Consider the following 15,808-nt stretch of genomic DNA (forward strand, 5'->3'; position numbering starts at 1 on the left):
TCCCACTAATAGCTCCGGTTGTTATGATTTTTCTTAAAACATCTCTTTAATGGCACTTCTCCACTTGTAACTGATTTTCAATTTGCATAGTAAAAACCCACCATGCTTTAAAAGGTATGTGTAACAGAGTCTGTGGCGCAGACTTAAACTTACGTTGCTGTGTGTCTTGCTGAGCCCTAATATTGTGACTCTCTGAATCGTCCTGGTTTTATGTAGGGTGTAGGATTCCTGGGGAAGAGTCTGAGGGGTTGGTTTGGCGAGGCTTATGGCTGGCATCTGTGCAAGAGTGTGGATCAGGTTATTCAGTTTAACTGGGAAACACTCCAAACTTTCCTTTATTTTCCTAGAGAAGTGGAAAAGAAAAGACAGTGAGAAACACCCTCTCTATCAGCTGACTTCACTTATAATTGGGTCTCGTATGTTTGTTAGATGTATGTTTATGAAAGGGTGAGATGAAAATTTACAAAACCCAGCTATTAAATACTGTGTTCTTAAATATTAAGTTCACATCTTGAAGTTATTAGGAAGTATAGAAGACATTATCTTGGTGAAATAGAAAATATCATCATATTCTGAGAATTTTTTGCGTTGGTGAGATAGCTCAGCAGGTAAGGATGCTTCCTGTTGAGTCTGAGTGACTGAGTTTGGTCCTATTGAGTGTCTTCTGATTTCTTCATGAATGCTGTGAGTGAACACACACATACACACCCATGTCACATGAGGGGGCTAGAGAGAAAGAGGGAGAGGGAGGGAGGGAGGGAGTAAGGGAGGAAGAGACAGAGAGAGACAGAGAGAGACAGAGAGAGACAGAGAGAGACAGAGAAAGAGACAGAGAGAGACAGAGAGGAGAGAGGGAGAGAGGGAGAGAGAGAGAGAGAGAGAGAGAGAGAGAGAGAGAGAGAGAGAGAGAGAGAGAGAGAGAGAGAGAGAGAGAGATCTGGACATAGTGTCACACATCTTCAATCTTAGCATTGGGGAAAAGAGGAGGGAGACACAGAGACACACACAGACAGAGACAAACAGACACATACACACAGAGACAGAGACACACAGATACACACAGACACACATGGAGACAGAGACTCACACAGTGAGAGATTCAGACACATGTAAAATAAATAAATAAAGGTTATTTTCTTTTATATTTTTAGAGATTATGATGTTAAAACAAATTAACTGTAACTCATAATCATTTGAAGTATTTCCACATGTTCAAAAATTAAACCTAGAAAGTGAGGTAGGTCCAAACCTGCCTACGAATAAGTGTGTGTAACCTGTAGTCCACATGCAATCCAACACAATGTCACAAATGTACATTAGGAGATTACTTTTGATAATGTCTTTGTTTGGTTCTGAAGCATGAACTCTGTAAATGGCATCATCTTGGAATGTCAAAGGTTGAACATGCCACACCCACTTTTTCCCTTCTCCTCTATGTATAGGATTTTGAAAACTATGGCTCAATTTTCAATTTTTAGTTCTATTTTATCTCTGTATGCTTTTATTTCTCTAAAAGCTGTCTTAGAAATATTCAGTACACTATAACTATGAATTGAATAATTAAGTGTTTTATATAAACTATATCTCACTCTATGGTGTTTTTTTCTTTTCTGATTGTTTTGATTTTGTTGCTTGATCTTGGAAACATATTTTTAGTATTCTAATGCTACAATGAACCCTTAACATAAAGTTTTCATCCTTTCTTTTATGATATTTTCTATTTATTCCCTCCGAAGAGCATATTGAAATTTGCTAGTTTCCTTTAGCACTGCTGTCTTTCCCTGAATGATTGGCAGTGCTAACCCATCAGAACCAGAAAGCAAGCAGCATGCTCATTCTCTGTTACATTTCCAAGTTTTCATTGGCATTGTTTTAAAAGGTTGACTTTTATTTTTAGTGTGTGTGTGTGTGTGTGTGTGTGTGTGCACTGTACAGTTTTACACTGGATATGAATTAAATTTCATTCCTTTCTATACCATAAAGATTTCTAAATGCTTCTAGATTTTGTTAAATTTCCACTTTCCATTGAGGTTACAAATCAGGCTTTCAGTTTAATTTCTTAGTGGTTGTTTGAACATTTATCTTGCAATAATTTATCCAAACTCTTTTTTTTTCTTTTTTTGGTTTTTCGAGACAGGGTTTCTCTGCAGCTTTTTTAGAGCCTGTCCTGGAACTAGCTCTTGTAGACCAGGCTGGCCTCGAACTCACAGAGATCCGCCTGCCTCTGCCTCCCGAGTGCTGGGATTAAAGGCGTGTGCCACCACCGCCCGGCTTATCCAAACTCTTATCTGAAATCAGATTCTTCTTAATCCCTTGGGATTGCTTTAATTGTTCACCAATTCAACAGGAAAGGGGCACTAGCACAAAGTTTCACTACAAGTGAGGAGGCTTCATGTTTCCCCTGGCACTGGTAATGCTTAAAAATTTTCACTTTTAGAAGTATGATATTTATCCACATTTCCTTACATTGTGAAATTGTTAATGGTTTGTGACATGAATAGATAAAATCAAGCATGAAATTTCTGAGTTGGCATGCATCAACATTATCATACAAAATCCCCTTTAGAACCAATCCACCAGGTCCTCGATGGTAACAATGTACTTCAACCATGTTTAATAATTTCCTCTGACTTTAGAAATATTCAGACTCATTTATCTTTTATGGTCTCTAGCTCCTTTTGCAGAAGTTTAAGTTTTTCCCATCATTATGCATAAATCGATGTTAAAATTTGCTAAAATTGTTGAAATACAGCCCTGATCCCCATTACTCATTTTCACGTTGTTCAATATTTTTCATGATATTCTTGGAACTTATAAATTCGTGAATCTATTGTGTAGTAGAGAGTATTGACTCTAAAGACAGGAAAATCATAGCAATAGCATGAGTATATTACCAGTCATTATTTATGAATATTTGTCCATTCCTTCATTGGCTCATCGATCCAGCAAATGCTTACTGTGTACTCTGAAGTGCTGGGGTGGAGTGAGGCTGTGCACTCAGCCCTCACAGAGCAGCAACCACGAACCATCCACTGTAAATTCTAATGCACTCACTTCCCACCTGCGAGCTCTGGCCACAATGTTCCCTGCTTTCTCATCGTACAAGGATTAAAAACTTAGGAAAAGTGGGGCACTGTGAGTGTCTTGCTTTCTTTAATATGGACGTGTGTGCCTTGTGTATGTAGGTGGCCTTGGAGGCCAGAAGATGGCATTTGATCGCCTGGAGTAGGACTTACAGGTAGTAGTGTGCCTCCAGATCTGAACGTGGGTCCTCTGGAAGAGCAATAAGTGCTCTTAACTATAGAGCTACACTTTAGCTCCTTGTCCTATGTTTTTAGGGCAAATTTTCACTCATATTCACCTCTTCTTACAGGCACCATATCACATATTGCCATTAAATATCACCCATCTAGGAGATTGTTTTCACAGCATCTTAGGTCTGATATACCCAGATAACCATGATATCTAACTACCATCCATCCATCCATCCATCCATCCATCCATCCATCCATCCATCCATGTATCTACCTACTCATTTATTCATCATCCATCTATCCACCCAACATCCATCTGTCTGTCCATCTGTCTGTCTGTCTATCCACAAATGCACATCCCCAGGGAACAGCTCTAGGACTTTGTTTAATAACCCTCTTAGCAGGAATATGCAGAATGACTTTTTGGCTTGGGTAATAGTGGGGGGCCTCATGCATGCGAGGCAGGCATTCTACTACTGAGCTATGTCTCTATAGTGGGGGGGGCACATGAATGTGAAGAAGGACGCTTAAAAGAAATCTCACACTAGCTCAGAATTGAGAATAATAGGGGATTATTTCTTTAGGGGTAGACTCACAAATCACAATCCTTTGCTGGAACGAAGAACAGCAACCAAATCCCACAGCCAGAAAAGAGACCTGGCGCACATTTTACACTGGCATAAATAGTATGAGGCCACGCCCAAGTGGGCGGATAACTTAAAGGCTATTGGCAGTAGGAATTCCTACATGATTGTGAGACAGGCATTCTACTACTGAACTATGTCTCTAACCTTTATTCAGAATACTTTTTATAATAAAGATCCAAAGCTATAGCCAGAAGAATCCCAGCTCTGAGAAAACTCCCAGGCACTCTTGATAAAGAACTTCTAACTCCCCTGCTAGGCACAGCTTTGTGCACTGGGGCACATGGGTGATAGAGTCAATCAGAGCTTAGCCCTCAGCAAGTCTATGTCCTTTGGCAAGTACCTCACTAAATGCTTCACGATAATCTTATTATCCTCCAGAAAGGCAGTAAAATTATTTTCTTTCTGCATGAAAACAAAATCCAAGAGAGAGTCACTGCAACCAAAAAATAATGTAATCTAGAAAACAGTAACCAAAGAGTTCCATTCATATTTCACTGATTCCCAAGTTCCAATTCTGCTTATGAATTTTTGATAATAAGAAAAAAGAAACTTTCAATTTTGCTTTACCACGGAAAATAATCCACTAGCTTTAGTGTGGATTTCCCTGGTGTGGAAAAGGCTGAAAAATGTTCAGTCTTTGATTTTTACTCAGGAATGCCTGTAGGCAGAAAAAAAATTCCTAACAAATATTTCCAGCTTCCTGAAGAGATCGATAATCACAAAATTTCTTAAATCTTAGACCCTGCCTTTTTGCTTGTTTGATTGATTGTTACTTCTGTTTTGGGGACCCTAAGCTGACCTCAAACTTGAGATCTTCCTGCTTCAGCCTCCAGAGTGCTTGGATCGCAAGCGAATTGGCATCATGTCCAATACGTTCTATCTTAAGATGCTTATACTCTGTATTCTATTTCACAGTAAATGTGTAATTTCACATAATGTTGTATATTAATAGTTTAAATTTCTTCTCCTCAGAAGCAATCACCTCCAAAAGATGCCCCAGCAATGTACACATGGGTAGATGCTGGATCTCTAGCTCTGGTCTTCATAGCAACTTCTATGGAAATTTCTTTTAAAATTAAATATTCTATATTTACATGTGTATTGTATATGTATATATGTGTATGTTGTATACATGAAAATGCACATTGTGCATTTTTGTATGTATGTTGTATACATTCATATGCATGTGCATATCTATATGTGTGTATGAAGGTCAGACAATGGATGTCTTCATTTGTTCTCAACCTTTTGTGACCATGTCTCACTGGACATGGGGTCTTACCAATTTGGCTACCCTAGCTTGCCAACAGGTCTAAAAAATATCTTTCTGGCTCTGCCTCCCTGGTGCTTGGATTACAATTTCATACTACCACAACCAGCTTTTACATGGATGCTGTGGATTGAAACTCAAGTCCTCATGCTCAGATGAAAGTGCTTTACTGATGGAGTCACCTCTCCAGTGTAAATGACATAATCGGGCATTCACATTTACATATACAAGGAAAATCTTTTTCACTGCATACAAGCCAGAGTGGCCCCCGGGGAGTGTCACCTTTAGGGTGTGGGCCGGAGTGATGTCTAAGGCCCTCAAACAACCCTGGAGCATTTCTACATGAGCATGTTTCTATTCGCAGTTTAAATTATTTATGTGCTTTGGTGGCTTGATAGAATATATGTTTTCCTGAGCAGGTCCTCTAATAATCTCCGGGAGATCTTTCTGTGCAGATTGTCTGTGAGGACTCTGTAGGAGTCACTCTTTAGGCTTCTCCTTACATTGTAACTGTGTCATTTATAAACAGAAGGGTTTCATGTGACTCAAACGCACCAGGAACAAATTTGCCCCTCATCTAAACTGTAGGCTTCGTTTCGTTGCAGGGGTTCTGGTGTGTGTAATAAACACGTTACTGCATCAGTGTTTTTAAACTGGGGTGCTGATTGTCCAGCTTTCTGAGCTGCTCAGCAGTTCACGGGGAATGAAAAATTGATGCAGCTCTGTCGCAATTTCTTTATTCCATGAGGAAAAGCAATAATCCAGCATTCAATTTGTAACTTCTGAAATGTCTGGCTAGCACTTTTTTATACTTATACTTAAAATGTGTCATCACACAATTCCTATTTTATTATATATATGTCAAATATATTATTCATTATAAAATATATTGATATATACTGTATATGTCAAAAATATTCAAACACATATCTTAACCAAAATGGTGTTATTTAAAACTGTGTTCTACAGGAACAGTGGTGAAGAGAGATGGCTACTTTTACAGAGGACCAGGTAACGTCCAACAGCTTATAACTACAGTTCTGGGGATCTGACACAGTCTTCTGGCCTCTGCACACACATGATGCGCATGCATACACTCAGCAAAAAATAACAGAATTTAAAGTGTGTATTCAACAATCAATCATTGCAAATGCATTCTGTGTGTGTGATCAAAGACACCTTCCTACACATTTTATCCACCACGTATCTTGCTGTAGCTCAGGCTGACCCTGATCTGCTCCTCCTCTGGCTTCAGGCTTCTGATTGCTGGTAAAACTTCTACTTGTGAAAACTCAACATTAAGCTGTGTCAAAGAGAACTTGTAATAATGGGTTGCCCATGTATGCAAAGGATTTGTGTACATGTGAAACACAAATGTTATGTTTTATCCTTTGAAAAGGATAACGCATGTTGTTTTAATATTTATGAACTTGACAAGTTGCCCACATAGCTTGGAAGCATGGTCATGAGTATGTGGATATTTCCCCTATAATGGTCTTCCCAATAATCTGGAGACATTGATGCTAACAAGCATTTACATTTGCCCAGCATAGTCAGGACAGTAGGAGCTACACACAGGATTTCTTTTTCATATTATTTGGCATAGATGCACGTTGCAAAAATCACTTGTTGAAGAAAAGTCAGCTTTGTTCCCACTGAGCTCACTACCTCTGCTTACAAACTTAACATCACTCCTGATGACTAGGAGCCCGAGTTCTTGCATCTAGAGAATATACTTGGGGGTTAAAGCATGCTATGTCTCAGGGATCAGCAGAGGTAACACAAATCATGAGAAGTAGTATGTTAGTGTGAAACATTACCACTATTACCAAATAAATAAGGAAGTGATTGCTTATGAGCCCAAAACTTAGCTAACTGCACATGGAAAAGAAACAAGAGGAATCAATTGTGTAAATTATTGGTTTGGTGGAATCCAAGTCTTGGCAATTCCCTTCAGGTCTTGGACCATTAGAGAGGCTAGAGCTCTCTGTTGGTGCTGCATCTGTGTCTTCCTCCTCTTCATCTTCTTCCTTTTCTCCCCTCTTTTTCTTATGCACCTTCTGGCCTTTATAACTTGATTTTAAAAATCTTATAACATCCCTTTCTCTCATCCCTCTAATTCTTTCCCTACAAATCCCCACTCCTTTCCAAATTCATGGCCTTTTAGTCTTCATGTATTATTGTGATATATATATATATATATATATATATATATATATATATATATATATATATTGTGGGAGCTCATTTCACTCCTTCAGCCAATAGCCGCTGAGATATCAGCCCATTGGGGCATGATCTCTCTTTTTAAAAATGCGGCCACTTCCCTCCACTCATGCTCTGGCTTCCGGCTCTGCTTCCGGCGACTAGGCTCCTTTCCTGATTGCACAGAGGGCTGTTGGCTGGGACTGTGATCTGTAAGTTTTTCCCCTTTAAATAAATAACCATTTTATTAATCATAATTCCAAACTGGTGTGGGATTGTTTGTGACTTACGCCTTCATATGTGTGTGTGTGTGTGTGTGTCTAAGTTTATCAATACAACATATTGAATTCATTCAGTGATCCTTATATGTGTTCAGGGCTGACCTCCTGGAATTGAATAACTGATCAGGACTTATCCCTGAAGAAGACTGACTCCTCCTCTCTCAGAATCCATGCATCACTTCTAGTTTTACTAGGAGGAAAGCTGTGAGAGTTCCCCCGCCCACACTAGCATGTGAGTTGCTGTTCTCATGTTGATGTTGTGTTTAGGCAAGCTCAGTGCTGAGATTTCCTGGATGACAATTCCCTGTCACATAGAGAAGACAATCTATCACAGAGGACATAGAAAGTCTTCTTAAATGTCTTCACTGTTTCCCAACTTGAAGTTTCAGGTCTTCAGAATGAATGCCACAGAGTTGGGGAATCCTAAGTAAATGTCACAAGAGGCTCCTGACTGAATATAAACAAGAACATCAGGCTCCTCAGCCTCAGCTATAAAAAGCTCATTATTATACCTTCTCATGGTGACACCTTTGTAAAAACTGGTAAGATCTGAGAAAATAGAGTGGGGAACCCAGGAGACGGGTGATGGCCTACTCCAATTACAGAGTAGTATACCCGTAAAAGGACAGCATGAACCATATCTTCAGTGCCAGGTTACTTTCCTGTCAATATTGCAATTAATTGTTATATTCAACAGGAAAATAAATCTTAACATGCAACAGTAGAGAAGATTCCATGGCAATAGATGGTGCTATATGGAAGCTATACAACTCTTTAACATATGAAAAGAAGTATTTAGAATTGGTGGTAAGTTCCTTTCATGTGGTTGCTTGTTACACTAGACTAGGCAGCTCTGTAAATTACACAGGCTCAGGACTTTGTTGTCCGTGGACTGAAGCACAGAGCAACTGTGGACCACTGTTGTCTGGGATACTTCTTTTTTCACTTATGAGTTTTGGTACCTTTAGTAGGTGCATTAAACTTTTCAATTGCATTTAATCTTTAGACTCAGAGTATTTCAGAAAATTCCAAATACCATTTTTATTACTCAACAGCTCATTTTATCCTGACTTGATATTTAGGCAAACTGGGAAACTTGTCATAAATATTCCTATTGAAGGAATTTATACCAGCAACTAAGCTATCACACATCATATTGAATGGGGCTGGTCAACAGAGGGGGGAAGTACACATTGTAAAAGCTGTTACACTGCCATGTTAAAAAAAAAGCAAAATAAACAAGGATTCACAAAATCAGTGTGGTTTGAGTTTTAATAAGATTAAAAAACTATGAAGGACTTTCAGAATGATAAAAGACATTCTGAGAACATTCTTTGAAATTGTTTTCTAGATATAAAAAAATGGAGTGCCTTGGTTGTTACTCCCTCTAAGTCCTTTCTGCTCCCTGTGAGTGTTCGTGTCTGTAGGTGTAGGTGGTGAAGCTAAGATAATGGTGACTTTGAGCCTTATTTGTGGAATAGAACAGTTTATAATATGACAGTCTGTAAGACACTAAGCGAGAATTTTAATGTAATGATATAAGAATCCAGAAATTTGCTACCCCACACTGCATTCCTTTGCTTAGTTCTGGAGAGGAAACAGCTACAAAAGCACAGGACTATGTTTGGATGCCTTTGGGTGTGCAGTCTTGTCTTGTTATTTGGCCATGAGATCCAAAGGGAGAAGGAGAGGGACACTAGATTCCCTGTGCTGTGTCTGTAGCTGTGGGTGGCTCCAGGGACTATGGCTAAGATGTGAGTTCAGGTGCACACTGTCAACAATTCCAACTTCTTCAGAATCATCTCTTCTGGAGCTACTACATTTCGTTTACACAATGGTCCCTCCTAGGGCTCTTCTCCAAAGTGCCAACTTGAGAGAAAAGATTCTAGGCTGTTCTTTGACAGGGTGCTGTGGGAGGTCCTTCTGTCTATGTGTTGCTTTTATTCTTTAAAGAATAAAAAACTGCTTTGAGCCTATGGCAGGGAAGAACAGAACTAGGTGAGGAAAGATAGGCTGTATGCTGGGTAAAAGAAGGGTGGAGTAGGGAGATGCCATGTAGCCCCACCAGAGACAAATGCTGGAACATTAGCCAGAAAGCCACAGCCATGTGGCCATACACAGATGAACAGAAATGGGTTAAATTCAGATGCAAGAGTTACCCAATAAGAAGCTAGATCTAATTGGCCAAGCCATGATTTAATTAATACAGTTTCTGTGTGATTATTTCGTGTCTAAGGTAGCAAGGCATCTGGGAAACAACAAGTGGCCTCCTCCAACACAATGGTGCTCAGAACAAGACTCAAGCAACAAGCTCCATGGAAATTCTAATGAAGGATCCATCCAGCAAGGACAAAGAAAGACAGGTATGTAAGTGAACCAAGCATCTCCCTAGAACTCATACCACACAATTTCAGGAAAGTGGAAGTGGGATGTAGCTCATGATGAGCAAGATAAACAAAGCAGGCCTATTTCAGTTGAGACTAGATAGGTCCTGTTGGTCTCTGACATTGTTGGCTTACTGTTTGAGGCTGTGCATGTCATGTATCCTTCAAATGCCAGATTTTTTTTCTTTTAAGTTTGATGTTTTACTTTGCTTCAAGTTAGCTTTTAGCTAAATAATGGTAGAATATATGTTGTCTGATTCACAGAATCTGTGTGGCAGGTCAAAAGGGTCTCTGGGCACCCATGGACAATTTTCCTCTCACTTTTGGTGAGGGAAATGGATGATGTGAAAAGCACCGTCTAGATGTGGGAGGAGAGGTGGGTGGTGGAATCTATACTTATCATTCTGGTCCATCTGTGGAGAAGGTTATCTGTTTCTAAGGACAGCAAACCAGAGGGTTGAGGATGATTGAAAATTCTGAAATAACCCGTTTGGACAGGATTTTAATGGATGGTTTCTTTGTTGCCTAGCAGTGGGCTTCACAGAGATGGTCCACGAAGGTAGCAATTTGTAGGGGCCTGAGTCATGATACTTTGATTCCATTCAGCTGTGCTCCTCCTCAAGAAGTGGTACAAGAGAGTTAGGGAAGAGAGAGGCGTTGGGAGTGATGCAAAGAAACCTTTATGGACAGCAAGCAAGTTTTATTTTTCTTTTCCTCTCTGTACCATTAATTACAATATCAATTTCAGAGTCTCACAGCATGTAACATCCTCTGAAATACTTACAATCAGCTCTTGACCTGAATGCACACACCCAGGGGTAAGGAAGCAATCTGGGCTGCTCAGTACGTTCAGATAGACAGAGCCAGTGCTGGCTTTCAAGTCTCAGGCAGGGTTGAAAGGGGAGCTTCCTGATGTTAACAGTGTAGGGAGGATGTAGGAACTTAGGGTGAACAAAACAGTACATCTCACAGGGCTCAGTCCTCACTCACCCACCCCAGCTGTGATCCTGGTGACAGTGAGTAGGAGGATTCTCTTGTCTTATTTTTATCTGGAACTTGGTAATTACTTCAGAATAAGCATAGCACAAAAGGTTTTACGAATCTCAGAACAAAGGAAGAGAATAAAAGGATGTAAACAGAGAGACTATATGTATCTTTTTAAAAATACATTGTACAATATATAATTAAGGTGTGTGTGTGTGTGTTTAATGATCTCTACTAAAGCACTAAATATCCATGATTGGTTCATTACAGAACTTGCTTCTTTATCTGTGAGTACACATTTCCTTTTGAACTTCTAAAATCTATGTGATGTTAGAGAACACAGCTAAAGAGGACAATATGATTTATACAAAAGAACACTTGAATATTTCTATCTGTGACCTCAAAAGCTACAAGTTCAACTAACCATGGGCTAAAAATATTTTGAAAAAAAAACTTTTCTGTACAGAACATAGACAGACTTTTCCTTATTGCCATCAGCCACTGAGTAACACAGCAGATTATGTACCATTTCCATTGTATTAGTATAAAAGTATTTATATATTAATCAATATATTATAATGTAAGATTGTATTTTTATTGTATTATTATAAAAGCAATCTAGAGATGACCAGGGGAAAATAAGAGGATACCATAGGTCATGTATATGCAATATGTCATGTTCCATAAGAGACTTGACCATCTTTGGATCTAGCTATCTTTGGGAAATTCTGGACCAAATAGGTTTTGAGTATTCAAAGCTGATTGTAAAGAGGTACATATAATTCCTACCATTTATTTAAAAACCAAGTGCTCTTCCTAAGTTGCTTTGTCATTTATAATTGACCTAGATTTTTAAACCTATTCTATTCATTGTTTAAGGATTAAAAGAAGAGATAATGTATATTTCAGAAATTCAAAATATTCAAATACTAGATCATAGGAATCAGTCCCTTTCTGTATTGTACAGAAACACAAGCACAGATGATAGATGTTTCTGGAATTCCTGTATCAAGTTTTTCTATATGCTAGGTGAAATGAGGACAAAGAAATGTCCCTGAATTGTTCATCCTGGACAAAGAACCTGAAGAAGATCTGAACAGACATATCAGATATAAAAATAAAAGAGTGTGCTGCTGAAATCTTAGGATAATATATGCTAGAAAGACTCTTGAGGATTAAGAAAGAATGAATCTCAAGGGAGATTTTGCTAAGAAGGAAGTAGAGACACCATTTCAATCCATCTGGGAATGGGCCAAAAAAGAGACAAGAAGGAAAGTGGTTCCTTGGAAGTCACTGCAGAGGATCCCACCTGAGTCTCCACTGCATAGGAACTTTACCTGAGTCTCCACTGCAGAGAACCCTACCTGAGTCCCCACTACAGAGAACCCTACCTGAGTCTCCACTGGAGAGAAGCCTACCTGAATCTCCACTGCAGAGAACCTTACCTGAGTCTCCACTGAGAGGATCCTACCTGGGTCCCCAAAGGCAGGAACTACAGTAGATTTCACCTCCAAAAATCCAAGGAGCTCTTAGTGGTGGGTAGAGATATTATTATGGGGGAAGTGTTTCTATTTTTGCTGAGATTAGGTGAATTCAGATGTGAGGATTAGTGCCTGCCAAACGGTGAAGGACATTTTGATTAAACCATGACCTGGATTATGAACTGACAGGTATCTGAGGACCTGCTTACAGAAGAGATGATCTTAAGAGATGACTCCTGGCTGATGCTCCGCATCTGAGAATGCCTCCTTCTAGCCGTCACATGACTGTGCCTCTTGTTGATGATGTTTTGCAATGTGTTTCATTTCTCTTGGGTTTTGCTTTATTAATCTAAATATGTAGTTAGGAAATTTACTATTTCACAGTGTTTTTATGACAATGAATGTTATGAAAAGCATTTACAACAGGGCCTGATGTATAAGAAGCTCTAGCGTGGGTGTCAGCTTATTGTTAAATGTCTTCCTTATTCTTGGTTGCACTTGGGTGCTTCAGTTGTACATTTCCTAAAATAGGGCTTGTTCCACATTCAGATCTTGTTAGGAATGGGCAAGTTGGAATATACCACCTGTCCTGCTTTACTTGGGAGAAATTGATGTAACCAATCAAAATATTAGTTAGGATGAAATTATGCAAGACAAAATATAATTGCAATAAATCGTACATAAAAGAGCTTATCCTGTATTGTCACGCAAAGAAAGATTAATGGCTGCTGAATAACAAGGCTTCGTGGGTAATATATTAGTTGTCTAGAATCTGATATTTAAGTAGGATCGAAAGTAAGGTCACATGCCTCCTCTAAAATTTTGTGGTTTATATATGAGATAAATAGACAACTATAGGATGAATGTTATGTCTTGAAAATTATCTGTCCTGGAAAAATTTGCTTTGGGGGTCATAGAGAGGGATGAGTAAGTTTGACAGAGCCACTCAGATTAGAAGGGTATGAAGGAAGAGAAAGGGAATGGTAGGAGGAAGAGTTCTTAAACACAGGGATGATTTTTTCCATTTTACATAATTAGATGCTGCTTAATCCTGCAACAGAGAGCTAGTCTAAACCTGCTTCTCTACAAAGTGGGAGAAGAAAATTCAGTTTAGAAAGAAGAGCATCTGTACCTGTGCAATTGCCTTGGCAGAGGAACAGAACTGGGTCAGGGGGATAAGCCCACTGCCCTGAAGTTTCAGGATTGAACCTGCTTCCTGTACTTGGGCCTGTCCTTTTGAAATGGACAGAGACAATGTACTGACTTTGGGAAGATCATTCATACACAAGATCAAATGGTCTTTACAGACCAAGAGATGGACAAGATGGGACTCTGGCTAATGAAGTCTGCCACAGTTTTCCTCGGCCAGGGCCCGCTATTGTTATCTCTACTTTAGTATCTATATACCTATGTGATAGGACGGCCTAGTTGTAAACTGCTGTGCCATAAATACCCAAATAATGCCAGGTGTTCTCTCCAACACAGACCCTGAAGCCCAGCCACACACTACCTTTCTTTGCTTTTTTTTTTACCCCCATCCAGCTATCTCCAGAGTCTCTATTATGCCCCACTTCCATGTCAATCATTCCGTCGGTGACAGCAGAGTATGCAGAAAGAATGAGATCCCACTGGAATTCTCTTTTGAAGTAATAACCTGATTGGGGTGCTATTTGGGTGTCATGTAAGCTCATTTCTTCCACGAATAATTAATAGGACTAAACTCTTGTGGTATGATACCTGGTGCTCTCTTGAGCTCTCCAGAACTTCAGGATTTGTGCTGTGTGCCCTATTCTTGCTAAGGAGAGATTGTAGGCCTTCCTTGGTGCCTATACTCATAAGCTGAGAAAGCTTGAGATCTCCTGGACCCTGAAACCAGGGGGCTATGTTACTTATGCCATAAAGCTAGTGACTAGTCATAGTCAGTATTAAATATTTGTGATTTTGGGTTTTTTTGTGTGTGTTTGTATTTAATTAAGAGATTATTTAGTTTAGTTGTTGCTGCTTTGAAACAGGGTCTTTCACTGTAGCCAGGCTCATCTGGAAGTTATGAAAAGCCAAGCTAACTTTGAATTCATAGCAGTTCTCCTGTCTCAGTCTCCTGAGTGAGTGAGGTTCTGCCTGGTGGAAGCTTCACTGCCCACTGCAATGAGGAGATGTTCTTTACTGTACATTATGGAAATGGGGGAGGAAATTCAAACCCAGGAAGGGTTTTAATTTAGCTGATGTTTCTTCCAAAGAGCACGTTCTAGTGAAAATAATGCAATCTGTGTTGAAAATGATTAAGAGATTCAAGTAAGAGTCACTCCGATGAGTCGCAGGCGAGAAAGAGTTCTGTTTGCTTCCCTTGAACTGTGCACAGGGATAACTACAGTTGACATTTCCTGAGTACTCGAAATAGTCTGAGAATTATACTTCCCATTCAAAAAGATAAAAATCCCTGTAGGGTGTTCCATTATAAAAATCACTGTCCTTTGTCCAGAGCCTTGGCATCTAACTGATATTCTCTGCATTCTGGTGAGAGTCTCACCTTGAAGTACACAAGTGTTTCTCAGGCTTGCTTAATGAAAAATAGATTAAAACTAGATGACAATATTTGTATTGTTTTGTAGATGAAAGTAGCTGGCCTGTTTCTCTTCATAAATCTCTTTCTCCAAATTGTTTTTCTGGACAGAGTTCAAGTAGAACAACCAATTTATTTATGTCAGCCCTTGCTCTTTGCAATGACCTCTTATTGAGCAATCTGCTAGACAAAGAAGCTGGTTAGCAAACACTGACATCTGTGGAGACACCAGCTAAGGCCTTCTGCTTATAGACATACACACTTCTCTGTTTCTGTTCTCTGAAAATGGGGGCCCAGACTGTTCTAGATATGTAAGCTTCTTATCAATGACTAGCTAACTTGAGATCACCTCAAATGAGGAGCATATGTCAACACACATGAACACCCATACACATTTGCAGCTGATCTTACTTGGTAAAATGACTTGTGGCCTCCAGGTCTGTGTCTTGTGGACGGAGATTGTTATACACATATTTCAGGTCTTCAGTTCCACTTAGCTCAGGCAGTCCTGCATGCAGCATCTTCATATCAACAGAACCCAAAATCAAAAGGGAAAGAATAAATACAGACAAAAATCAAGCTTATGCGGCTCACTCTGGTGATAGACATGCGAATATTTACATTTGTTTTAATATGCCTTTCATTTTGTCTGCATGAATGGACATAATTTCATGCTTTTAGACCCCTCCTAGAAAGTGGTGGGGATAAACAGCAATAACATAAAGATACATTATAGTTGGTA

General features: G+C 39.3%; 1 protein-coding gene across 25 annotated transcripts in view; it reads right to left on the bottom strand.

Moving 5' to 3' along the window:
* Pik3c2g (phosphatidylinositol-4-phosphate 3-kinase catalytic subunit type 2 gamma) overlaps nucleotides 1-15,808 on the bottom strand; it is a 346,977-nt gene that overhangs the window by 65,567 nt on the left and 265,602 nt on the right. For 21 of the 25 annotated variants that reach the window (XR_005284220.1, XM_038318262.1, XM_038318253.1 and 18 more), the window contains 2 exons: nucleotides 15,478-15,611; nucleotides 154-343 (listed from right to left, as the gene is read on the bottom strand). Coding sequence is in view for 24 of the 25 variants with exons in the window: in XM_038318262.1 (XP_038174190.1) it covers nucleotides 154-343; nucleotides 15,478-15,611 (324 nt within the window). In the remaining variant the exon portion in view is untranslated. The remainder of the gene's footprint in view (nucleotides 1-153; nucleotides 344-15,477; nucleotides 15,612-15,808) is intronic. The other 4 variants (XM_038318249.1, XM_038318252.1, XM_038318255.1 and 1 more) reach the window with 3 other exon arrangements.

The sequence above is a fragment of the Arvicola amphibius genome, chromosome 2 (genome assembly GCF_903992535.2).
Source record: "Arvicola amphibius chromosome 2, mArvAmp1.2, whole genome shotgun sequence".
NCBI classification, from domain to species: Eukaryota; Metazoa; Chordata; class Mammalia; order Rodentia; family Cricetidae; genus Arvicola; species Arvicola amphibius.